This window comes from Semicossyphus pulcher, unplaced genomic scaffold, assembly GCF_022749685.1.
Source record: "Semicossyphus pulcher isolate SPU_LCO1_2020_fin unplaced genomic scaffold, fSemPul1.0.p SCAF_7, whole genome shotgun sequence".
NCBI classification, from domain to species: domain Eukaryota; kingdom Metazoa; phylum Chordata; class Actinopteri; order Labriformes; family Labridae; genus Semicossyphus; species Semicossyphus pulcher.
The window spans coordinates 4599508-4626215 of NW_027211748.1; the positions used below are offsets into that span (position 1 = coordinate 4599508).

The window sequence follows — 26708 nt, forward strand, 5'->3', positions numbered from 1 at the left end:
TTTGTTCTGGGTTAAGATAGTGCTATGCTATTTCACAGTGTAACATTGCTAATAGTCCCTCAAATGAGGATTGCTCATCCTCTCCCTTGCTAAAGGAGGATCTGGGATCCATCCATCAAATCAGTGTTTGTGTACCGACGTGCTGCCAAACCAGCACTGAGAAATACAGCTCTGTTTATTTATTCTGCGAGCTCATCTTGGACTTTGGACAGTTTATGTGTTGTGCTTCGCTAGCTGTTGATTTTGGCTAACGTCACCCATTAGCTGCCTAACCTCACACCCTCACACTTTTAGACCCTCTTTGAGAGACGTTTACGTTGTGTTGTGCATTCTCCAGAAGGAACCTGCAGCTGTCTGTTTGTGTCTGTCGGACCTCGAGAGCAACGGAGAGAGATAGGTAGAAGTGTGTGTCTGTGTGTGTGTGTGTGTGTGTGCGCGTGCGTGCGTGTGCGTGTGCGTGTGTGTGTGTGCCGACGGACGACAAGGGCGACTCCATTTCTTAGGTCAAGCTTCGGGTCACCTCGGTTGCCCTGGTAACCCTGTTCTGGATGGGTTGCTTGGCAACAATCCTCTTTTGTTCCAAATGATTTAATTTGAAGCATATCTTCCCTCGTCACCCCTGAGTCACAGGCTCACCCTCTTTCTCTCCCTCCATCTCCCTCTCCATCTTTACCCCCCTTCCTCTCCCTCCCTCCCATCTCTCTCTTCCTCCTTCCCTCTCTCCATCTCTCCCTCTCTTCCCCCCTCCATGTCTTCCTCCCTCCCTCCCATCTCTTCCCTCACTCTCCATCTCCCCCTCCTTATTTCTTCCCCTCCTCGCCCTCTTCATCTCCCTCCCTCCCTCTTATTCCTCCCTCCTTCTCGCCTCCCTCTCTCCTCTCTCTTCCTCCCTCTCTCCTCTCTCTTTCTTCCTCCCTCCTTCTCTCCTCTCTCTTCCTTCCTCCCTCCTTCTCTCCTCTCTCTTCCTCCCTCCCTCTCTCTCTCTCCCTTCCTCTCTCCTTTCCATTCCCTCTCCATCTATCCCTCTTGCATTTCCCCCTTCTACTCCACCAGTCTCTCCTTTAATCTCAATCCACCTTCTCCAACTCTCCCTCTATCTGTTTCTCCCTCTCACCTTCCATCCCTCCCTTCGTTCCCCTTCCCCCTGACTCCATCTCTCCCTTTCTCCTTCTATCCCCATCACCCTCCCTTTTCCTGAATCTTTAAGACTTTTCCCATTTTTTCAATCTCGTCCCTTCTCCGGGCATCGAGAGCTCTGTCCCTTCTCGCCCGGTGTTTGAGTCCCTGCTGCTATCAGAGGGTTTTACGAGTGGATAGTTCTGTGTGTGTGTGTGTGTGTGTGTGTGTGTGTGTGTGTGTGTGTGTGTGTGTGCAGTTTGAAAGTGGTGACTATGCTTTCTTCCGTGTGTGGCAGTGCATATATACTTGTATGTATTGTTGTGGATGCTAAAGAGCTGCACAGATGAGGGTGAGCGTCTGTGTCACTTATGCAGAAAATGTGAATATTGTTACATTAAACAAATACATTTACACTTCCTCGCCAAACATAGCTCTATTATCACAATCACAATCACACAATCACATCAGCCAAAAGAAGGACAACATGTTTTACACAAACTCTTAAACAGTAAAACTAACATACCAATAATAACAGTGTGTAATTGTAGAACATTGAGCAATGAGCAGTACTCTGCTGCTGAAACATCCTCCGGTTGTCTTGGAAAGCTTTCCGTAAGATTTCGTAACCTTGCCGCAGGGATTTGCTCCAATTCTGCCAAAAGAGCATTAGTGAGGTCGAGCACCGATATTAAACACAAAGTGAAGTCCAACAAGTCGACCTTGCTTTGTGCACAAGGGCACTGTGGGGTTCAAACGGGAAAAGGCCCCCCTAACTGTTGCAACATATCCGGACCCACACTCGTGTGTCAAGCTTCATTGTACTCTGCAGCATTAAAGCTGCAGTAACATTACTTCATAGTACTTACTTTTATTCATTGCATTTCACTAACAATATTAAGTTGAAATTATATTGATTGCTGATCTGTGACTGTGAGCACCAGCCCCTTTGTTATTTAGTTTGTCCGGTCTGAATCAAACAACCAATCAGGGTTAGCTTTCCACATGACTAGCCAATCACAGCGACTCTGTACAAACTAGCGTCATCCGGCTTCTACGTGGCTTGTGTCAGCAGCCCTCACACAGAGGTCAGTCAGGAGCAGCGTTGTGACCAAGTAAGTCTCACGTCATTTAGTCCAAGTCTCAAGCAAGTCTCGAGTCATTTTTACAAGTCGAGTCCTTAGTCAAGTCACTTACCCGGTCTTTATGAAGAGAAAAGACAAGGTATCAGTAGCCCGTCTAATAATGATATTATTGATAAATTGTATCAGTGTTATCTTGGCACAGATGCAGCCATGATGATGGTCTGCTCTGAGACCGTATTGAGGAGTAACGAGTACGACTGATGAGGCTTCTCTATGGGGGCTTTGATGTTGCGTGTTGCCTTAGCGAGGAGTTTGACTGACAGTCATCCAATCATGACAATCACATACCGGGGAGCTTTTTGAGTCGTCCAATCATGATTCCCAGTTTGCGCTGCGTACATACTTGATAGACAGAAACTTCAGTTTTATCATTTTATATTGAACAGCTAACATTCAAACTTATGAACACACGCAAGTCATCCGAGTCATCCGAGTCATCAGGCCTCAAGTCGAGTCAAGTCATTTATTTTTTGTCAAGTCAAGTCGCAAGTCATCAAAACAGTGACTTGAGTCAACTCGAGTCCAAGTCACCAAGTCTCAAGTCCACATCTCAGTTCCGGAGCTATGGCAACTTGCGGTAAATTTCCTGTACTTGCTTTGCCGACCATGGCATATACTGCTAAAGAAGCAAAAAGAAGGAGGAGCACGGAGGAGAAGAAAGCTACAAAGAGAGCCCTCAATGAAAAGAGGGATCAGACGAGCGGGAGTGTAACGGGGTGCAGAGGTCGCCCTGTTCCTTCCTGACAGGTAACGGTGGCTCTTACGGTAACAGCTAAGCTCCAACACTTAGAGGTAAAAAGGTGGTCCACACCAAGAATCATAACTACAAAGTTAACTTTAGTTGTATTTGAACATTTTGCCAGCAATACTTTTTGAAATAAACAGCATCTCTCCTCTCTCTCCCTCTCCTCGCTTCAGTGCTGCAGAGAGACGGCTGCGCGGCACGCACCAGCTGCAAAATGTGCGTGCACGTTTGCTGTAGTGGAGTGGATGTTGCTGCCACTTTAATAAGAACACTCAAGGCTGTCCAAATACCTTTGGCTTGGATTGTATATTTTTAATTTTAATACAAAATTATCCAATATTCAGTAAAGTTAAAGAATGAGTTTAGTTTTTAATCACAGTTTGTTCAGAGTCATCGATCCACATAACAGAATTTGGTGAAACTCTAACATCATTAGGATTTGATTCCACTGAAAGACCAACAATGATATTAAATTATCATCCAGTTAAAGTGTGTGTGTGTGTGTGTGTGTGTGTGTGTGTGTGTGTGTGTGTGTGTGTGTGTGTGTGTGTGGTTGCAACACTCAACCAGAACTGACCAGAAACTTTTCCGGCCTTCTTGTTGTGGCTCTTCTGAAAGATGGGTGTGTCTGTACAGAGAGAGCGAGAGTGTGTGTTAGAGAGAGATAGTTAAAGAGGGAGTGAGAGTGCAGGTTCTGAACTTCCCGATGGCGAGTCCAGTGATCTTAGTCAAAAGGGCAGACTTCTGGTAATTGACTACTCATTTCTTTAAGTGGCCTATTGGCAGGGCCAGTCAGTGCATTTGCCAAGGCATTAAAGATTTCACTCTCTTTATCTTCCTCTCTGTCCGTGTGTGTGTGTGTGTGTGTGTGTGCAGATGGACGGATACAGCCTAACCAAATGATGTTTTCTGGTGGATTGTGTGGGGCCTCGCATGCACACTGCTGCAGTCTTCTCTTTAACATCTCAAACATCTCTCTCTGTCTCCGTCTGTCTGCGTCCAATCGGTTAATTTTTAAAGAGAAGATTAGCAGCCAAATAATGAACAATTACCAAAGAGGTTTACAGAGCATTACAAACACAAAGAAAGGTATCATAACACTTCAGAGGGATGATTATAGAGCTAATTATGATGTCACAGTGGCTGATAAATGCTATTCAGCAGGATAAGCGACTAAATGAAGCTTATCTGACATTAAACTTTATATTCGGCCTCTTTCAAACTTTTCATGTGCATGTTGAAAGAGTTTTATATTCGCAGTAATCATACCAGCTTTGGAGCCTCATGTGACTTCACTATAAAAATGAGTCTAAATATAGACCATGTTCTGTGGGAAACTCCTTTAAAAACTCCATTTCAGCTAACGAGAAGCTTCAAAAGTCTTAGTTAGCTAAATCGAGTGGGTGCCTTTGTGGATGCCAGCAGCTGAATATGCAGCCAAATCAGGTAATAATGCAGAACCGCTCTATTGGCAGACACAGAACCTGAGTTATTAATTAACAATGACTGCTGAAGTCTCACTTTGTACAGAATCTTTCACAAGGCAGCTACAGAATGGTAAAAAACAAAGTGGGATATGCTACGAGCCACGCCCGTCCTCCACAGGTATACTTCCAGCCCTACTACAGATATGGCACAGCATTCGTGCATTGCCGCTGAACATTGGCATTGGACGTAATCTTTAGGTGTAGAATCATCCAGTGTTTTGCCAACCTTTAATCTCTATTTATAGATTCTACATAGAAATGTGGTGGATTTTAGGGATGGCAAGTGTTCTGTTTCCGTTTGTAGTACGCTTGTAGTCCGAGTAATTTTGACCAATCACGTAACAGCAGGCTGCGGCGTATGCAGGAAGGACAGTCTGTGAGGAGAGCAAAAGCAGGTGGAACGTAATCCACCATAATGACATCGCAGCTCCCATCAGCAGCTCTCTGACGATGATTTAGCTTCTGATTAATCTTATTAATCCCCGCCTACAGAGTCTACATTTCTATGTAGAATCTGTAAATAGAGATTACCTTCTTATTCATCTCTATAAACAGACATCAGCAGCAAGTTCAGCTAAGAATCTGTTCTAGGGGCGCTGGTTTGGCTCAGCTGGTAGAGCAGGTGCCCCATGTACAGAGGCTGCAGTCCTCGATGCACTGATCGCAGGCTCGACCCCCGATCTGCCGATCATTTGGTGCATATCATCCCCCGCTCTCTGCTCCCCACATTTCCTGTCTCTCTTCAGCTGTCCTATAAATAAAGGCAAAAGCCAAAAGCTTGTGATAAATTCCCTTGACACCAAGTCTTGACTGGAAGTTGTTTATCTCTTACCGCTGGCTACACACCTGGCATGTTCACCGTTGTGCCCAGAGGCTATATCGTCGTCAGACTGTACTTTAAGCTAAACCGCTTCCTCGGTTTAGACAGGACGTTAGACGTTTAAACAAAAAATCTTCCTTCAGGCACTCATTTTTTGTTTTTCCTTTTTTATTTTCGGGGTGGATCCTGGGTGGGGTTACGATTCCCTTGTGGAGGTAGACATTTCAGCGTGTCGGCCGCTGATAGATTGCTTTTCAAGTTGCATCATGCCCGGCAAGCCCCAGAAGATAGAAAGGTAAAGTTTTGGTTAGGTAGGATCTGGGGAAGTTTGTTATAAAGGTTAGTATATTTTGATTGTTGGTTGTATGCGACATCTGGCATTAAGTTGTAGTGAGTGTATCTGAGACATGAAGGGGTCAGTAGCTCTGGGGCAACCCCTGGCTGTGTCTGGTTGATAATCCAGGCTTGTGCATGCCAACATTTAAGGTTGCGCAATTTGCATGGGTAGTCCTTCAAATGTTGCTGCAATGCCTTCTGGTTCCAGGTCATCACATTGTGTAACTTTTTCTCGGCCCCCCTTCGGTGTCTCATATGGTCGCACAGGGAAGCGTCTGTTCAGCCTCTATTTCAAGGAAGCTTTAGCATCTGGTCCGAGCTAGCTTTTCAGGATATGTACCATGTTTTAGGTCAAAATAAAAACCCCAGAATCCTGTGTAAAATACCTGCATTGTTTAACCCATGCATCGCCCCAGTCCGCCACCCCAGGCAGACTATATCGGCCTTCCCACAACATAACCTGACTTCCCATCGATGCTGGTGCAGTTATTCCGAGGTCTAATATTGTCCGTTTAAAACCTTGCAATGCAGAACCTGTTACGTCAGCCTGCCTCTGTGACAGATAAGACCTCAAAATTGGGTTACATACAAATTATTGTGCATGACTTTTTCGGAGGGATAAGTACCAACAGCCTGACATGCAACCACCAGGAAGTTTCCTTCTGCTGCGGATCAGAAAGGGAACGCTGTCAGAGGAAACACAAATAGGGAATTTTCTCAACCGGAAGATACTTGATTTGACTAACTCAGACTGCCGCAGCATTATATCAAGCAGCTGAACTTCAGTATAAGAGTGCTAGATTTTGTCCCCCATCACTTACAATAAATCCACCTGAGAGAGAGATCGCTTCAGACCTGCATGGAGAGGAGGCATGAAGGATAACAGGGACGATAACTCTGCATGCTTATTGTATTAAGACAGACTCCAATAAATGTGAACCATCCCCGAATGCTTGCCCGCTCTCTCTCTCTTCCTCTTCTCCCAGCATCCCCTCATTCTGTCTTCTCCCATCCCTCTGTCTCCTCTTTGACTTTCTGTCTTCCACTCTGCTCTACTTCCCTCTGTCTCGCGCTCATTGTTTTTTTATGCACTTTCAGTCTTTTTGTGCCCTCTTTCTAAGTCACCCTGTCATCTCCTCTCATTGCTCCCATCTATCTATATATGCTTATTTCTGCCTCGTCCTTCGCTCACCTCTCACTCTCTATCCCTCTTTCTTCCTATCTTCTGTTTTCCCCCTGTGTCTTTCCTCTTCCTCTCTCCCACTGCCCAAACTCTCTCTGTCTTTCTCTCCCTGGCAAATCATTATTCTTTTTCTTTTGTCAGCAGTGATGCTGCTGCCCTTTTCTGCAAGCTGAGCCCCCCCTCTCCCCCTCTCCCTCTCTGCCCCCTCTCTCTCTCTCTCGACCCGCGCTCTCTGTTCTTTCTCATAGCGCTCTTCCAGTGGCAGGGTGGGGCGGCCGGCTTGGCGCCTCACTGCTGCTGCAGACACACTGCTGGGCTGTGATGGGAGTGGTGTGTGTGTGTGTTTGGGGGGGGTAGCTGGTAGAGGATGAGGAGGTACGGGGGGATTGTCTGAGCTCTTAGCTAACTATGTTTGACAGGCAGCAGAGGAAGGTGGGGTGGCACGGCTGGTGCTGCTGGAGGTAGTTGGAGGGGGTACTTGATTGGAGACGGGTGGGGGCACACCCTCAGCCCTGATGAAAAAAAAAAAAGGCGGGCTTGAGGACAAACTAAGGACTAAGGAGTTTGTTTGTGCTAAGACAGCAGGCAGGGGTGCTTAAATCCCAAAAACACAGCTCAATCCCACCCCCCTTCACGTCCCCACCCACCCGCACCCCTCAGAGATTATAAGTAATTTGTTCAGCGCCCCCAGATGACAGCGACAGGACAACCGAATGAAAGCCGCAACAACCGTTCCTCCATTAGGAGGCTGCGGTGCCGCGGAAATCAGGCGGAAAACAAAGCATTTCGCTACACCCGCTCTGCTCCGCTCTTCACAGGCCGGAGAAGTGTTTCTCTCACAGAGGAGCGGAGGCGAGGGGGGGAGCGGGGGCAGGGGGCTGCTACTTGGAAAAAAAGGGAGATTTGTTTCACATTGCAGATGTTTTCATTCACCGGGCGAATTTTCAAATATCTGGTTCAAATTTGCAGATTTTTTCCCACAACAGGGGAACAAGGAGGGCAACGGGAAGGAGAGAGGGATTAGAAGGAGGAGGAGAGGGAGGGGGGGGGGGGGGGGGGATTGGGGAGGTTGGAGGTGGGCAGAAGGGCACACACACACACACACACACACACACACTGTCCATACTTATTGATACACACACGCACACACACTTACCCAGGGGGATGGGCAGCAGTTGGGGACAGCTGGGCATAGATGGATGGTGTGGGGGAGGTTGCTCTGCCTGTGCGTGTGTGTGTGTGTGTGTGTGTGTGTGTGTGTGTGTGTGTGTGTGTGTGAATGTGTCCTCTGTGCGCTCACTGTGCATATGTTTGCATGTTTGCTCTATGTTTCAAACCGTATCAGATGTATTTTTAAGCACATTTTCAAGTATTTATGTCGTTCTGAACGCGTAGGTGTTGTTTGTTCTTGACAAACGTGTGTGTCTTCCTGTCTGTGTGAGTGTGTGTTATTGTGTGTGTGCTCCTGTGCACAATTCGAGGGGGGGGGGGGGGCGTGCCGGCATGCTTGCACTGTGCCAGTGGATGCCTCTGTGTGTGTGTAATGGCCTGTATCATAGCATGCCATATCAAACCGCACACTGTTGGCTGAATTTCCCATCAAATGTGTACAGCATCAGCAGCACCGAGACACATGGCTCTGCCTGTCACACACCGCAGCACAGTATTCCCTCTGTGCAGCTGCAATGGAAAAAACGGACACACACATACCTACACACACACACGTGCACACGCAGCCGCAACCACATGCAGATAAAAACCATCTCATAAATCACAAAGATACTTCGTCCCACTCACTTGTGCACCAACAGATAAATTCCTTCCTGCAAAAACAAACACAAACGCACTTGAAGCTGCAACACACACTTGCGTGCAAACAGATCAACACACACACACACAGATAATAAGCTTCCTGAGACTTACACTCGCACACACATGAAGAGGCATGCACATACTTAACACACCCTCAGATAATTACCTCCTTGGAAAGCAACTACGTTTAACACCCCTATGTGCAAACACCTGCAGATATGCACACACCTTACACACAACACATGTGCGCATGTGGATAATAACCTCATCATGCGAACACACACATACTTAGCCCAGACCTGCATGCTGAGGATGCACACACTTGTATTACAGTGAATAAAGTTCATTAACCCGCACTAATTAGCAGCAACACTGACGAGCTTCCCTGGGAGAACAAAAAAAAGGAGGGAAAGAAGGAATTAAGGATTTTCGAGAAGCAAATGAGTTGATCAGGAATGGGTGGAGGAGGGCGGGAGGAGGGGGGGAGGAGGCTCGACAGAAGGGCGGAGAGGTGAGGGAGGACGAGAGGAAACCGAGGAGGACATCGGGGCAGATGGAGAGGAGGAGGAGGGGGGAAAAGATGGAGGGAGACAGATGGAGGAGGAAGGAAGACAGGGGGTGAGCATGGAGGAAGCTGTTTTAATTAAAGGAATAGTTCAATCTTTTTGCAAATAGGCTTATTTGCTTTATTCCTGAGAGTGAGAGAAGAAATAAATCTGGGTAAGTTTAGAAGCAAGCTGGTGTCAAGGCTTAGAAGTTAGCCTAGCTTAGCTTAAAAACTGGAGGCAGTTACAACACCTAACAACACTCACATTTGCTGTGAGGGGGAGTTTATTTATCTACTCAGAGCTTCTGTGCAGCTGCTCTTTATACTGATACCAGATATGGTCAGTGAGCCCCTGATTTCAGCCTCTGTGCCAAAGCTGGCAACCTCCCTGGAATGACAAGACTTAGGGTTGTTCCATGGGTATAATGGGGGAGCTGGAAAAAGCAACACAATTCTGCTGCAGCTGCCAGTTTCCTCCAGTGGACAACAGCGGTACTGCAACAACACCATACAAAATACACTGCTGCCCAAATAACCCTGATCATGCCAACACATTTTATTTACCAGGACAGGCAGGCGTTCAGCCTGTTGCTCCTGAGGATTCCAGTATAATCCATGAAAGAGACAACCATTAAAGCAAAAAGTGAATGTGTTTCTTCTCAAAACATTATTAGTTATGTACCTAATGCCAAACATGTTCTTGTATTATTTAAAGGAGCAATTCTCCCCTGGAAAAAGCTGCTGTCAGTCAAAGCTGGTTCTCTGTAATCAATTGAAGCAATAATATTTTAAAGTGGCTACATAGCTGTGGAGAAAGTCGTACAAACAGCTTGTGGTTTCACCCATTCTACATTCCTACAGCACCCAGCATGCATTGCGCCCCTCCCTCTGAAAGGAACTGCCCAGCGAGAGACACTGGGGTGAAATGCTACCGCTTCACTGCAGGCAATGACTCAGAGCGGGACAGAATCTGAAACACAACAAGAATATACCGGCGGATCGTCTACAGAATCTTCAGGTCTGCAGTCTACATTTCAAACCTGACGATTTAGAACAAGACAAGACATCAGAGGCGTGCGTCCTAGATTGAGGAAGTGTAGTTTAGCGAGCTCCCTGGCCTCCGCCAGATAACGTGTTTGACGTAGCCTGGCGGAGGTTTTCCAGGGCCCATTGGAGAAGCGGATAGTGTCCTCCAAAGGCACAGAGCTAAATTGCATTATTTTCTACCATAATGACATTAGCTCTACATAATAGCATGATAGGACTGAGGTTGAAAATCAGCGAACTGGCCCTTTAAGGAAAGTTAAATCCATTAGCACATTATGTAAACTGACATTTGGTTATAAAAGAACTTGTGGAAATCAGCGTCTGCTGCATCTGTGTGTCTCTGTCCTTGAAAATGACTGACAGAGTGCGCCGACTACTTCTAACATTGTGTGACTTTAAAATAGGAGCCGCAGAAAACATGAACTCAATAATTAGTTCTATCCATCAAAACCGCACATAGGCAGAATTCACCGGGCTCCTCTGCTACCCCGATGCATTGGTGCTTTTAAAAAGCACTAATTAAAGCAGAAAACAATCATGATAGTTTTGAGTCATGATAAATTGGAATGATAGAATAAAGCACCTGTGTGATATGACATGAAGTGTACCTCTGCTGTCTGCAGGCACCCCGGTGAGTAGAATGGATGTTCCCCGCAGGAGATTTCTGTATAACACACAGAACAACTCAAACTGTAAATAAAGTTCATTATTAGTCTTTAAACTATGATTTTTTATATTTTACGCCTCATATTTGCAAAAACTTCTGTAAACTTAGAGAAGCTATTTATATGTGCGTGACGTCATTCGTCTACGTCCCGAGCAGGAGGGAGAAAAACACTGCTGGGGAAGCAAACACTGCAGCAGAGATGCAACTCATAATTATGTTTGTTATAGATTATCTGCTGTTATTCTCCTTAATTACTAGTTTGCTCCATTAAACATTATTAAACCCCAAAATAAGCCCACTACATTTTATAAAGACCTAGAAAAGCCACAAATTTAAGGCCACTTTTTGGCCCATTTGCTCATAAAATCACTTCATCTTAATCAGTTTTCATTATGTTTCAAGTTCATTTCTGTTTAGTATCTAATTAAAGTGGTAATCTCGAAGATCTTAATTTCGTTTTTGAAAATCTTCCAGATTATTACTTTACCTGTTCATGTTGTCTTATAATACATCATGTGTTGCTGTGCTCAAACCGTCTTCATGAGCCAAAACTTTGTACATGATCTTAAACAGATGCCAGAAAACGTTCCCGGCTACATCATGCACAAAGAAAATGAATTAAGATTAAAGCGTCAAACTGAAAGGAACCTAATTCGATTCGAGAAAGTGTGGGTGACTCAAAGAAGAAAGTAAATAAGTCTAATTTAAATCTTCGTGTTTTCTCCTCATGTGTTTTTTTGTCATTATTGGAGCCCCGTCGAGCTCCTCACACTTCCCCTGTTGTCTCACTTGCTTCTTCTCCCCCTCCCTCCCCCTTTTTTCACACACACACTTTCCTCGCCTCATTTTATCACCCTACCTCCTCTACATACCCTTATCCATCCATCTTTCCCCCCTCCTCCTCCTCCTCCCTCCCTGCCTCCCTTGACTTGATATCCCAGTCAGCCTTCTACCTCTACGTTCTCTCACCTTGTTTTCCAGCGAGGGAAAGTGTAAATTGTGTTGCTTTAAATACCCGTGTCTTCCTCGGGCTTACGGGTCGGAGGGAGGGAGGGAGAGTGAAAGAGTGGATGAGAGGAGAGAAGAAAGAAGCCACAGTGTTTAACTTAACGTCTGCTAAGGATAGATAGGTCTCTCCTTTCTTTTTTTGCAGCGCGGGTGTTTAGCCTGACTTAACTGTTTAAACTCTCGCTGAACTTAATTTCCCCTCTTTAACTTTGCTCCTAAGTAGCTTCAAAGGTAAGAAGAACAGCTGTATCTGTATCTGAGGCTTATGGGGGTTGTATGCTTCCGGCGAGTGACTCTGCGGTGTTTGTGCGAGCCGGTTTGGACCGGCGGACGGGCTGGGTGTGCCATCAGGACAGTGAAAATGTGTGATTAAATCTGCTGACCACAAAAACTTTTATCTTAATTCAAAAAGTACCATCTCCCTGATGGCCATCTTGATTCCCTCAGCAGCTTCCCCCATCCATCTCACCCAATAATGACTGCTGACATCGATTTGAAATATTGCTGGAAGATTGATACACAATGCTGATGCAGTTCAATTCTGCCCACACTGTGCTCCAACTGAACTCAACTTATGTGTGATTAATATTTGACTGATCGGTTGCTGCCAAGCGTCTATACTCCACAGTATCAAATGATTTGTGTTCATTAGCTTTAGATATCAGAAGGCGTTTAATTATCATTAAAACATTTAAAGCTGTAGTAGATAACATTATTTCAAATAACTGTTTGTCATATTTGCTCAAACTGTCACTTTAAACATGCAGTAGTACATGAGAGAGATAATAAAATAGAATGTTCCTCTGGCTCCTCCTGCTGCTCCTAGTCATCCCTAGCAAGCCTAATCACACGCTGCGCAGCACCACTCCTTTGCACATGCTCACATGGTCAAGTTCATTTTCTTCAGTGTGCGCAGCGTCAGCTGGTTTGTGTCCATAAAGGCTTAAAAACAACCACAGGGAATGAAAAAGCTGCCCATCGCTCTATTGACAACTTACACTACAAAGACCGTTAACCCAAAGAAAAAAAAGTACGCTAAAAAGAAAAAGAAAGAGCTGGACCGAGACAGAAATGAAACGAGAGTAAACATTAGAGCGGCATTTCCGAGGTGGAGAGAGCTACAGGACCTGTGAGGATTAAAAAGCGATGCTAAGTTAGACAGTTCTGCTCGACAGGTAATTACCCCAGCTTCATTTCTGCTGTATTTGTTTCACACTGCTGAGATGTCTGCGGTTACTGTGACGTTGTGTTACGTTGGTGTTGCAGTCGGGCTAACGTTAGCTTGTTCTGAATGCTGCTGCTGTTCAGAGTTGTTTCATGGCGGAGTGGCTGAAAATATCTCTGTGAAGTGTCCAGGCAGTGTTACTGTTTCTGACTTTCTCCTGATAGTTCTGTGTGCCTGTGCTCTCACAGCTAAATGTTCACGACATCAGTGTGTTACTGCTTAGTTGGCGGTGTTTTCTCCACAGTCTCTGTTAGCAAACTAAGTGCTGGTGGTTTTGTTAAATAGTATTAGCTGCAGATTACCGTTCACAGCAAAAACACTGATTTCCGCTGCTTTGATGTTTATCTGCTTCGATAGTGTTGGTGGTGTAATACAACTCCTGCGGTTGTTGTCATTTCACGTTTTTACAGGTGTCCCCGCCATTGTATATCTGTCTCCTTCAGTTGCTGTGGTTACTAGCCTGCGCGCATTATAGCCTCCTCTGCGGGGAGAGCTTTGGAAGCAGGACTGAGCGCTGCGGAGAGAGAGGGGGAGGGACCTGGAGGTTGTAATCTTTCAAATTTTGGGGCAATGTCCGCTCTCTTCTCCATCTTACCCACTGCAGCTTCAAGAGAGGCATTAAGCTTTTTTATTAGCCTGCATTAATTGATAGACAATTTCGACGATATAACCTCTGGAGCCGGCGGTTAGTGATAAACGACTTCCAGTCAAGACTTTTGCGCGTCCTGCATTGTTTACAGAAAAAGAACCCGATTTTCTTGTGATTGACTTTAACTAACAGCAGTTCTAACTGCTTATAGTAATTATATTTCTATCATTATTATTATTATGTTCTATCAATGATTTTAGTCCCTGTTATTATTATCATAGTTTTTACTGTAATTGCTGTTGCTGTATGCAATGCTCCATGTGTGTGTGTGTGTGTGTGTGTGTGTGTCTCTTTCTCCCTGTCTTAAAATCCCACTCTCTCTGCCCAGCCGGTCGCAGCAGATGGTTATCCACCGATGACTGTGGTTCTGCTCGAGGTTTCTGCCTTAGAGAGAGTCATTCTGTGCCTGCAGCCAAGTGCCTGCTCATTGGTGGATAACGCTGCTAAACAAGCAGAGCGGTCTAGACCGGCTCGGTGTGTAAAGTTTAATGGAATAACTTTCTCGTGGTTTGCTGCTATATAAATAATAATCAGTGATTGATTCATTGATTGACTGTAATGAGCAAGCTACAGGTGCTGCCTTTGACTCTCAGATAAAGCTGCAGGTTCATGGATCGAGTCTGTCATCTTCCAGGCACCTGCTCACTTATCTTACTCTCAGGCCACCGGTGCTCCAGATCAATAATGTGAAATGAAAATGAAAGACTCTGAAATGACCAGATCATAAAAAGACGCAGAACTATGTAGAAACGACACATACTGTGTGTTGCTGCAAAATGTTGGAATTATCATCGCAGCTCGTCTGGACCTTCTGCAACGACTGAAAAAACAGATAGAGAATGTAACATCCCCGAAAGCTGGCTCTGCTGTTCATCCACTAATGACTAAAAAGCATCAAATCAGTATTAAGAATATATTACAATTTTATTTGGCATGAAGGTTTATGAAACATTTTTAGGCATCAAAATACAAAATGATTTTATAAAACTGTAATAGAAGTAATACCATATCATTAAAAATAGAATAATGTGAACTAAATTTACAAGGGCTGTCAAAGTTACCGTGATAATAAGACGTTAACGCACATTCCCTTCAACGCCACTATTTATTATGACACACGTTCTATTATTATGACCCTCCACCCGCCCCGTAGTTTGGAAAGTCAGGAAGCGATGCAGCAGTAATGCTGTGAAGAGCGTGCAGAAACAAACCTGCGTGAGCAGAAATGGATAAAGGGTCTTTTAAATGTTAAGTTCAGCCTCAAAGCCCTGCTCGATGGTTCTCTGGACAAGACAACAGCTGTTTTACAAACACAAATGTCCCTTTTAGCCTCAAACACAGGTTATTTTTTACACAGGCACTCCAAACATTAGACACAAGTTTGGCCAACTTGTCGGAGCTCATTGCGGTCGGCTTGATGACTGATACACTGGGACAGCCAATTTAGCCAAAGTGTTCATGCCAAGTAGAGGAGCTCTTACGATCAGCTGCAGGAATTAGCCCAAGATGCTATTAAAGGAGACACTAATCCGAGGTGCACTTGACCACACATTCAGCCCTCAGCCATCATGGTGCTTAGATAAACTAACCACAAGGTCAGAGCTGCAGTAAAACACCACAGAGAGCGAGGGAGAGACTTACTCTGACACGAAGAGCTCTGGAAGCTGAGCAAACGGCTGGTTATAGCTCTGAATCCTCTCAGCCCAGAGGCAAACCTAAGGCTTCTTTTTCTTCTCTAATAACTTGTGTTTTCTGAGATGCTCAACTGATCGTCCAGCTTCAAAATTACAAAAAAAAATAAACCCATAGTTGCCTCCTGCTGCTCTCAGCTCTTGTACTGCAAATGTGTGTTTTGATGCTACATGCAGTCAGTTTGCTCGCCTCCTCTTCTGCATCCTCTCTGCGCGTGTCCTCCTCTTTCATGCCTTGATGGGAGTTCCGCCGTAGCGCACTTTAGCAGATGTTCTTCCTGTTGGGAAAAAAAATCAATTCCACCGCCGGTGCGAGGATGCGTTAACACTGCACGACGAATATAAACCTGTCTACTGCTTGACAATTTGGTTCCAATTAAACTATTTATACACGCCATATTTTCAGGGGTGAGGAGAGCGCTTTGAGGCATCTCGTCTTGTGAGATGTTCCCTCCGTTGGCTTAGCCTTGTCGTCAGTTATGCCACATTTTAGTTTAGCTTGAGATTAGGTTGAGTGAAAAAAATGGATGTCATAACTTACTCAAACTCAACAGTAATAAAACTCGTTGTTATGGTTCCCAAGGTGCTGCTCCGGAAGGTTAGAGATCTGCTCCTCTCTGTTGACGGCTGCTCCATCTGTCCTTCCCCCGAGGTCCGCAACCTCGGCGTCATCCTAGACTCCACGCTCCCTTTCCAGGCTCACATCAAATCTGCTTTTTACCACCTCCGTAACGTTTCCAGACTCCATAGCAGAGACCCTCATACATGCTTTCATCACCTCCCGCCTGGACTACTGCAAAGGAGTCCTGTTCGGGGTTCCCAGCAAAACCCTGGACAGGCTCCAGACAGTACGTCTAAAACTCCAAGCCCTGGCAGCACATCACCCCCGCCCTGTCAAGTCCCGCATCACCTATAAAATCCTCCTCCTCACCTACAAGTCTCTCCATTCCCTCGCCCCCCTCCCCCCAGCACCTAAAGGACCTCCTCCATTCCTATACCCCATCCCGGAGTCTGCGGTCCTCAGGTGCAGGCCAACTGTTGCGGCCCCCACCCTCTGGAACTCTCTGCCTGCAGAGCTCCGCAACACCGCCTCCCTGGACATCTTCAAAAACACCCTCACAACCCATCTGTTCACCACTGTAATTCACCACCTTCCCCTGTTTTCAGTGCTGGTTTTATTCATCTCTTTCTGCCTTATTTGTTTGCTTGTTTTGTTCGTTATCTACTTTGTAAAGCGGCCTAGGGTCCCATGAAGGGCGAAGTTATTATTCTTATTAGCGAGCGTTGGTGTTTGAGGCGATGCAGGAAAAGCTCTCAATAAGTTAAGACGTCAAAAAGTGGCGCAGTGGCCGTGTTCGGCGTGACTTTCCATAAGGAGCGGCTGCATTTTAAAGTATACATCTTGTATTCTGCTCCGGGTAATCGTCTGCCACGCTCACTGAATGCAAAACGCAGAATTAGCCCGCACAATCACCCGTTATCAAGGGAGTACTGTTAAATACCATAATTTGAGCCAATTTGAATACTGTTACACACCAGGCAGTTCACTGTTCACTGATTTTTTCTGCGGTGTTCCCGCTCCAGCCTTTAGATTCCCTTCATTATGCCGGGTCATTTGTATTCTCTTTCTCATTCCCTCTGACCTGCTCATTTCCATAATGCCTGTCCCGTTTGAGCTTGTTCCGTACCCGCCGATACATATGCATGGCTGTAAAGAGTGACACAGATATTGACAAAAGAGGGTTACGGAGCCATTAGAGGTATGAGACAGTGCTCTTGTTGTTGCTTTGACCTGCCGAGAACCAGCGCCTGCCACCGCCTCTTCATCTCTGCTGCTCCCTCAGGTCGTGCAGTCTCTGGATGCGAGGCCCGCTACTGACTCATCGCTCTTACATTGGCCTCGCAGACATACAAGCAGATAGCCATTTGTCTGCTTTTTTTTGTCCCTCTGACAGCATGTCCGTGTGTGTGCGCACATTGTGTCTCTGCTTTCACAAAGACAGATAGAGATGTATAGATAATCTGACAAGCAGAGAAAGAGAGGGGCGGGGGGAGATGGAGAGAAAGAGAGAGAGAGCGGGGCGAGTAATGCGTTTTGTGGGTTTATCTGATTTGTGTGTTGGTGTGTGCGACTGTTTCTTTGCTTGTATTTTCATAAAAGCGTCTCTGTGACTTGTCTCTGTTGCCTCAATATCGCTCTGTCTCATGATTTCTTTTCCTCCCCTTTCTCTCCCGTTAGATGACGACCCCTTGCAGCCTGTGACCCAAGATGAAACCGTGTCCGTGGGGGGCACCGTGACGCTGACCTGCAGGGTGGCCGAGAGCGACAACTCATCACTGCAGTGGTCCAACACAGCGCAGCAGACCCTGTACTTTGGAGAGAAAAGAGGTAAGAGGGAGGGATGGAGAGACACAGGGGGCGGGACGAACTATTAAAGTGTTGAATAAGCGCGGTACGTTGTGTTAAAAACTGATTAGCTTTGCAAAATATGTTTTAGAGGGAACATAAATGCTGCCTAGATTATACTCTCCGGCAACCATGGATGTTTGTGGATAATGGACCTTCTTTTAGTCCAATAAGGCCTGGCGCATAAACCTAAACACTTCCTAACTGCAGGGTCTACTTCTGATGTATGTGGCCTACTGTATTAACACAGTAGTGTTTCCTCCTGCTGGCCCCACCAAGAGTTTGGACTTTAAGTTGAGCTGCTGGCAACGCGTTTTCTAGTTCAGGAAAGGTGATATTCCTACATCAGGGAGATGATGTGGGGTTGGGTAGCTGGGCAAATTAAAGAGGGGGTATTATGCTGTTTCACATTTTAACACATATATATAATGTTACAATGTTGGATGTCCAGACTAAACGTGGGTGAAGTTTCAAATCTAAAAGTATGTTGGAGTAATCCCCAGGCTTCTCTGCTCAGTCTGCAGGCTGCTGTGAACACCAGCACTTTGTGACATCACAAAGTGCAGCCTCAGCAGACTTCGGAGAGATGCCCAATCAGAAGAAAGAGGGCTTGTAGGGGCGGGGTTTCTTAAAGGAACAGAGCTGACTGAGTGGTGTCAGGCAGACCCTGTATGAGGGCCTGCACAGAGCACCAGAGAAAAAAATGATTAGCTGAAATTAGCATAATACCCCCCTTTAAGCACAGGTATTTGACGACAGAGATATCTTTTTTGTTTATAGGTTTAGGCCATAAAAACAATCAAATATTTAAAAAGTCAACGCAACATTTCAAATGCTCAAAAATCGGTGTTGACTTTTTTAATAGTTTTTCAACCCAGACTCTGATCTATCCATCATTTTAACGACACTACGAATGCAAAATCTCTAGTATCAAGATAATGATTGTCTGCAAAAATATTCAGAATGATCAGTCATTACATTGGCAACGAACAATTACAAGAGTCAAATATCCGTACAAAATCTAGGTGCAATTCCATAGAGTTTTGTTGCACACCTGTTGGCCAGATCACAAATCTGATTACACTACGTCATGGTTTGCCCCGTCTACATGCAAGTCAACACAGAGCTTATTCCAGTCCAAAGAGTGTCAGTTCTGTCAGAAGACTCGCTTTCCCAACAATTATGTGTAACACAAAAATGTGAATTTGTCTTCAGTGACATTTAGCCTTTACCCATACAGATCGTTACACTCTCACCTCCACAGATCATTAAGTGGTTAAAACCATCAGGGATTAGATCAATGCTACAAATGCACCTTCTGTGTCTTTGTATGTGTTAAAGCGGTTTGTTAATGCTTTTAAGCGTCAGATACCAGTCTCATTTCAGTGTACTTTCAGTGTCACTGCTGCTATCACAGGCGACAGACCATGTCGAGGATCCTTCCACAGGCTGCTTACTGATTTAGTTACACTTGAGAGAAGTAAAGATTATATATGCGTCTCAGGGAGATGGATTCATTTACACCTTTTCAGCGCCTGGTTAGAATGCATCTCGAGGAATGGCAGTTCAGTCTTGAAAGCTTCTTGGATGCATTTACACTTTGAGATCAGATATCAGATGTGCGCATGAAGTAACAAGATGTAAATGGAGTGAACAAAACTGCAGAGGCATTACATTTGCTACTAAACATGTCTGCTAATGCATATTAGTTACATATTAATACAATTTCAAAACAGACGGGTTGATACAGAGATGTTTGCTGTTGCATCTTTGCTGAACAAGGCACCGATAATGACTGTGTACACACTGGGTTAAAAGCTTTGTTCAAGAGAAAAAGGCCCAAACAAAGACATTTGGGAACTGAGACGGCAAACAACATGTTTTTGTAATATTGCACTGTGCGAAAAGTGCTCAATAAGTGCAGCAAATGAAAGCAGTCTGATAGGCTAAAGTGCGTCAGTGGGTCCAATTCACAACAGCTACTTTTTGAAGGAAAACAGTCTCTGCTTTTAAATAATCCATTTTGTCCAACGTGATGGTCTAACTGGCTGGCAAACCAGAGCCGGCATTCTAATGATATTTAGAAAAGAAAGACTCCTTGTTGTAACATGTCCAACATCACCAAACGGAGCTTGCATTTAGGACAGAAAAAAAGAGGTGCGAGGGACAGCTAGTGGTGGAAAAATGTGACACTGTAAATAAGAAGTGACATTATAAATATGGAGCTGTGGTACTAATGGTTACTTTTGACTGTGCTGCTCAAACACGCTGTCAGCAATGAAAAGCAGCACGCAGAGCGGCCTGTTTGAATACAAAGAGCGGGACATTACGGGGACAGGGGCAGGTTTTTATTTTGTATTTGACGTGATGAAACAACATGAAAATAATAGTTAAAGTCGAATAATTTTGATATTTTTTAAACTTGACTATAATTTGAAAATCCTGATGAGCTAAGCTGAAACTTTTTCTTTTCTTTTTAAATGCTCCACATCACACAGCAGACAACAGGACTGTAAAGATGACAGAGTGGTGCAGATGGAAGCAAGGAGAGACGGGAAGGATGGAGAGTTAGAGACAAGGGCGGTGAGAGAGTTACTCGCCCACAAATGCAAGACTTAGCAAGCCGAAGTGAAGTGATAGAAAGACGGGAGTTAAAAATGGCGAGAGAAGAGACGGATGAGGCCGAGAAGTTTTCATTGCAGAGGGCCAAGATTTCTGCAACAGACAATTTGGAGAACAGAGAGGCGAGAGAGAATGAGACGGGTGGGGGGGGAGGTGGGGATGGACAAATGGAGAGATCAGCAAGTCCTTACTCCAGATGGAGCTTCAACCACAAAAGTGAGGAGAGAAATAGAAAGTGAAGCTCTTCTCTGCAATGATAGAACACTTAAAGGCTGACCTCGACTTTGGAGGGAATTGAGAAGAGTATTGGAGGAGGAAGAGGAGGAGTGGGGGAGGAGGAGATGGGGGGGTGAGAGATGGAGCAGAAACTCCCCACTGCAGTGGTCCAACATGCACAGCAGATGCTGTACTTTGGAAAGCAGAGAGTTGAGAGACAGAGAGGGGAGAGGAGGATGATGGGAGCTCAGAATTCACTCCCTTCATGTCTTCTACGGAAAGTGCAGCAGATGAAGGGAGAGAGAAGAGGGGGGACATGGAGATCCTGTTTGAGGAAAGGGGAGGAGGGATGGAGGGATGTCCTGCAGCAAAGAGAGAAGAGGGGGAAGGATTGTAAACTGAAGACAACAGGTTTTAGGGGAAGAGAGGCACATGGAGAAAACCTGGTGAGAGTAACCCTTAGACCGATCTCCACAGTCAGCCATCCATGAGGCTCGTGTTAGTTTATATTCAAATAAACAAACATTTCTAAACGTGAGCACATAGAGTCAGGGCAACATTAACTGTCAATGAACTTTAGGTAACATTTAGGCCCTTAAAAATTCTGAAGATTTAGATGTAGATCAGGGAATACTCAGGCCCTGCTTTGAAGATGTTGTATTTGCTTAAACCTGCTTTCATGATGTTTTTGGCACCTTGGGGCTTGTGTGCAAAACGGACATTTTATTAGCTTAGAAGACAGTTTTGGCTACTGTTACATCCAGGAGCAACATAGACAAATGTAAGTCCAATAATTGTGCTCCATTTTGGTCTCCTCCATCTCCTTAGGGCAGTGATTCTCAAACTGTGGGGCGCGCCACCTCTCCTGTGTGTTTTCTTTTCGTTTGGAAAATGTAGCGGGCGCTACATTTACAGTAGGGACGTACGGCGATACACAATATGATTGTTTAGATTAGATTGCGTAACAGAACTGCATATGATTGTTTGCTGAGAGAGAGCGTCCGATGTCGGACCCTCTTTTGCCGTTAGAACACTGTGAGGAGTAAACTGGTCCCGCTGTTGTTTATTTGGTTGCCACGACTTCACGTGTGATTGACGTCCTGTGACTCCTGTCACTGTTTCAGGGCCGCCACTGCAAAATGTATGTAGCAGAAACACTGGTTTTCTTAGCACAGATTGAACTTCATTGTTATTGTTCTGTTGTTAAGTTTTTGCACATTTTATTATATTTCTATTTGAAAAAGTCTGATGGAGCAATTGAAATAGTTGGGGGGTTTTGTGCACAGCAAATGACTCAGAGAAAAGTGAAAAGAAGGTCACGATCTTGACTTTCTTTCAATAAAAGTTAAACCATTTGTGAAGTTTGAGAACCACTTACATCTTCTATGGCGCACACTTTAATTGTCAGCCATTTAATACTGGGACAGTAGCATGCAGTGGTTTTATCACAGCCTTTTCTTGCTGAAAACAACGCAGTGAAGTAAAGAAGTGTGCCTATAAACCTAAACAATGACACGAAAGACTCTAAAATGATCCAGAGATCTGAGGGGAACTGCATAGTTTGGCGATACTTTCCCACTGGAGGTTATGTTTTTCAGTGCCGGTTGTTTGTTACCAGAAAAAAGATGGTTTCAAACCTGCAGGACGAGTGGAGCACGGGTCAAGAGAGAACCCATTACATTTTAGGGTGGTCCGACTCACCAACAAGCAATAATTTAAACCAAATGGAATTTTTATTGTTTAGGAAATGTATCCCAACGCAGCTGATGTGCTTGCAGACTTACAATAATAGATATGTTGGCATTTGCTGGTAGGATATGGGATGTGACCTGTGTCACGGTATCATAAATATTATTATAGTTGTAATAAAACAGTTTCCAATGTTGTTTTGATATAATACATTTATGAGCTGCCTTTTTGCTCTGTTGGGTTGTCATGGAGCTTTACCATGTTGCACACTTTACCGTCCCAAAACTTCTTCTTTGGTAGTTAACTGTAAGAGAAGAAAGGAGAACGAATCACCGACAGATTTAGAAAGTCAAATAAATGGCTGGTGGAATCTAAAAAGTAAGGCACGACGAGAAATGGCACAAAATTCCTCAGTCCTCCACTTTGTAGATGATAGATCGAGATGGAGCGGCAAGTCATCTAAGCAGTTGGCCCAAACAGCAAAGTGCAGACAGTGTGCTTCAGAGCTGAGACAGCAAGAGGTGGACGGATGAGAGCAAGGAGAAAATGAAGAATATACTAGAAGAGGAATGGAAAGGGAAAGAAATAAGCGAGTTGATTGAAGTGAGTAGGTAGGAAAGGAGAGAAATATGGACTCCTCACCAACATTCTGCAACACTGCACAGCATGCACCGGGCTTTGAAGGCTTCAGACTTGACAAAAACGGATGGGTGGAGGGAGCGCGGGGGAGCGAGGATTGGACGAGCAGCATGATGAGTGATAGAAGTAGAAGAAGAAAATTATGACTGACAAGTCCTCACAGTGATTGCCGCCACACTGCAGAGAAGAAACTGTACTAAGGCAAGATCAGAGATGGTAAAGAGGAGAAAAAGACAACAGAGGGAGAGGAATAACCAGAGAGTAATTATTCATAAGTGAAGTCAATAAAACAGTTCCTCAAACCTGCATTCTTTCTAACAGCCAGCAGGGGGCGACTCCACTAGTTACACACAAAAAATCAGATTGTACGTAACCAGATGGGAAAACAAGCCTTGGTTTTTAGTTTATTAATTACCTATGTGAACATTTTTATAAGGGGTTCATGGTCTCAATCGTTAGCTTCAGCTATTATCCAGTACATCATGTAAATAATGGTCCCACGTGGAGACAAATGGAGGATCAAGCAGGTTAGGCTTCAGGGTGTGGCTACCTGTGATTGACCAGGATAGAGACTTAACAATATCAATCCATCCTGTCATCCAAATATGTTCACTTCTGGTTCCAAAAAAACAAGATGGCGACGGCCAAAATGCCCAACAGTCTCCACAGTCAGCCATACATGAGGCCTGTGTTAGTTTATATGAGACTGAGGGTCTCTTAAGTAAACAAAGATGTCTAAACTTGAGCACATAGAGTCAGGGCAACATTAACTGTCCATGAACTTTTGTTACATTTAGGCTTTATAATTTTAAAGATTTAGATCTAGATCAGGGAATACTCAGGCCCGGCTTTGAAGATTGTGTATTTGTTTAAACCTGCATTCACTGGTGTTTTGGCCTCTCAAGGCTTTGGCTACTGTTACATCCAGGAGCAACACAGGCATTCATTTGGAGTTGTTAATCTGTCCAAGAGACAAATTTAAGTCCAATAATCGTGCTCCATTTTGGTCTCCACCATCACCTTAGGGGAAATACACAACTCTTTAGTTTCTATTACATCTTCTATGGCGCACACTTTGACTGACAGCCATTTAATGCTGGGACAGTAGCATGCAGTGGTTTTATCACAGGTTTTTCTTGCTGAAAACAACATAGTGAGGTAAAGTAGTGTGTCTGAAAACCAAAACAATGACACAAAAGACACTAAAATGCTCCACAGGTCCGAGTGGAACAGCATAGCTGGCGGATACTTCCTCAGAGGAGGTCAAGGCCTCAGAAGGGGGTTCACACCCTTTGCTAACAAGAAAACCAAAGACAGCAGGATACATAGAAAGAAGCATATTTCTTTTACTATTTAGGGAACCCATTCAGGGCCAAGAAACAGGATCATCATCAAAGTAAGATAGAAGACGGAGTGAGAGTATGAAGACTGAGTGGCAGACTTTACATTAAGGTGAGAAGAGAAACCGTAATGTGAAAATGATGCGTGGGGATACAGGCAACGAGACCTTGGAATTAAATTATAAAAAAGAATTCTTATTCACAAATAATGTGAAAAATGATGAAAAATCTAAACCGGAGCTGTGATGTATGAAATGTTGATGTTGGTGTTGCATAACCACAGGGTCACATCAATTCGATCCAATTCTCCGCGGTACATCGGAAGCTCAGGCTGACTTTTATCATTATTCAGCCAAGGATAGCTATTGATATCAGTTTAATTTGACCCTGCCACACAGACAGACACAGGCACAGAGGAGGGAGCTGAGTGTGGGCACATTTAAGAGACTTTTTTTTAAAGCTACCAGAAGTGAATAGAAAGACTAAAGTAAAGGAACAAAACTGAGGAAAGCAGCCTGGTTCCAGTGGAGCAGAGCTAATGAGAATTCTGCAACTATAACTGTCGAGATAAAGATAAAGCAAAACAGGAAATTAATTGTTAAGGGACATAAAGCCCAGTTGTGTTTATTAAAGCAGATACAATGACTTTTTTTTGTACAGCTAATCCTGTCCTGTATTAATCTGAGCGTGAACATTTAGAGCAAAGGGAACCTGTCATTCCATGGTGAGAACAAATGATCTGATAGCTGTAGCCAATACGGGATATTTTAATACATTTTAAAGCCTTAATTCTAGATAATGTATTTTAAGACCCTTTTAAGGACCCGTAGATACCCTGGAGGCAACATGTGGGAGTGGATGGGTGGATGGATCAGGGAGGAGAAAAGACTCAGTGCTGCTAATAGAAGAGATTAGACAGCTAGGAAAGCATGAACACAGATGGGTTCCTACATTAGTACCAGACTACCAGGAGACGAAGAGCAAGAGTGACAAGAGAGGCTTTGAGATGGAAAGATGGACTCGAGGGAGGTAGAGACAGGCCAGGAAAGCCTAAAATCAAGACAGAGAAAGGGAAACAAGCAAATGTGTTACATTTAGGCCATCATATGTGGCCTTTAGATGGTGCTCCATCGAAAAGAAGCTAGCATTCATTTTGCATATAGTAAAGCTACTGAAAAACCGAATTCTTAATAGCCTTATTTCTTTGTCATTTAGGGTCTTGTGTACATTATAAGCATCCTAAAGTTTGTGTAAGCCTCTCTGATGATGGATTTGGAACTGGGCATGGTTAGCTTGGATATTTATTATGAAATTACAAAAATAGTCACAAGGCAGCTTTTCGGCTACACCTAGCGTTAGCATCGTCCAGGAGTGATATTAATGGCCATGGGATGTTTAGTGTCGACTGTGGACGCTGTGTGAGTTTACTTTGGGCCGTTGATGATGTATTTGCGACGACGGTTGTTGACCGTTGACAATATATTATCGTCCTGACTCGTGCAATACAACTACAAAGGCTTGCGCCATATACTGATATTTTAATGTACATATATACGGCGCTCTAACCAGATTTCCCTGCGATTTTAACTTACCGCGTCACTACTTCATGACTCCTCATGGTGGCGCTTAATACATGAATGAGGGTAACATAAACGTAGCGTAAGGTAAACGGAAATTGATTGGCCAAAGAAGAAGTTAATCATATATGATTATGATATCGCTCAATCAATGTATCGTGATATTATCATTATCGCGGGCCACATATCGTGTATCGTGTCTCGTATTGTGTATTGTATTGTGTATCATATCGTGTATCGTATTGCGTATTGTTTCATGTATCATATTGTGTCTTGTATTGCATGGCCCGTATCGTATTGTGTATCGAATCACGTATCGTATCGTGTATCGAATCGCGTATCGTATTGCGTATCGAATCGTGTATCGTATCGAGTCGCGCATCGTATCGCGTATCGTATCGCATATCGTATCGTATATCGTATCATATTGTAATGTGAGTTACGCTGCGATTCTCACCCCTAATGGATAGCAAAGCATTGTACAACCTACCGTTAAGTGACCTTTCCGGTGGTTGTCCTGTTTCCTTCTCTGATTCTGACTTAGACATCTCAAAAATACTGTTGAGGGCTACAAAACACTGATTGTCAAATACGCCATTGTTTTGTGTGGAGTCAAAGAAATGTCAATCAAAACGTAGTCTGCCACGCCCACACAAGAAGGAAGCAATGGTCCCAACAGTAAAATGACCTGTTTTTACAGTTATTAACTTTTACTTTCATTTGGATTTCTGTGGATGGTT

The 26708-nt window shown here is 44.4% G+C and overlaps 1 protein-coding gene across 2 annotated transcripts in view; it reads left to right on the forward strand.

Moving 5' to 3' along the window:
* cadm3 (cell adhesion molecule 3) overlaps positions 1-26708 on the forward strand; it is a 118531-nt gene that overhangs the window by 29874 nt on the left and 61949 nt on the right. For both annotated transcript variants that reach the window (XM_069684019.1, XM_069684020.1), the window contains exon 3: positions 17718-17867. In XM_069684019.1, the coding sequence (XP_069540120.1) occupies positions 17718-17867 (150 nt within the window). The remainder of the gene's footprint in view (positions 1-17717; positions 17868-26708) is intronic.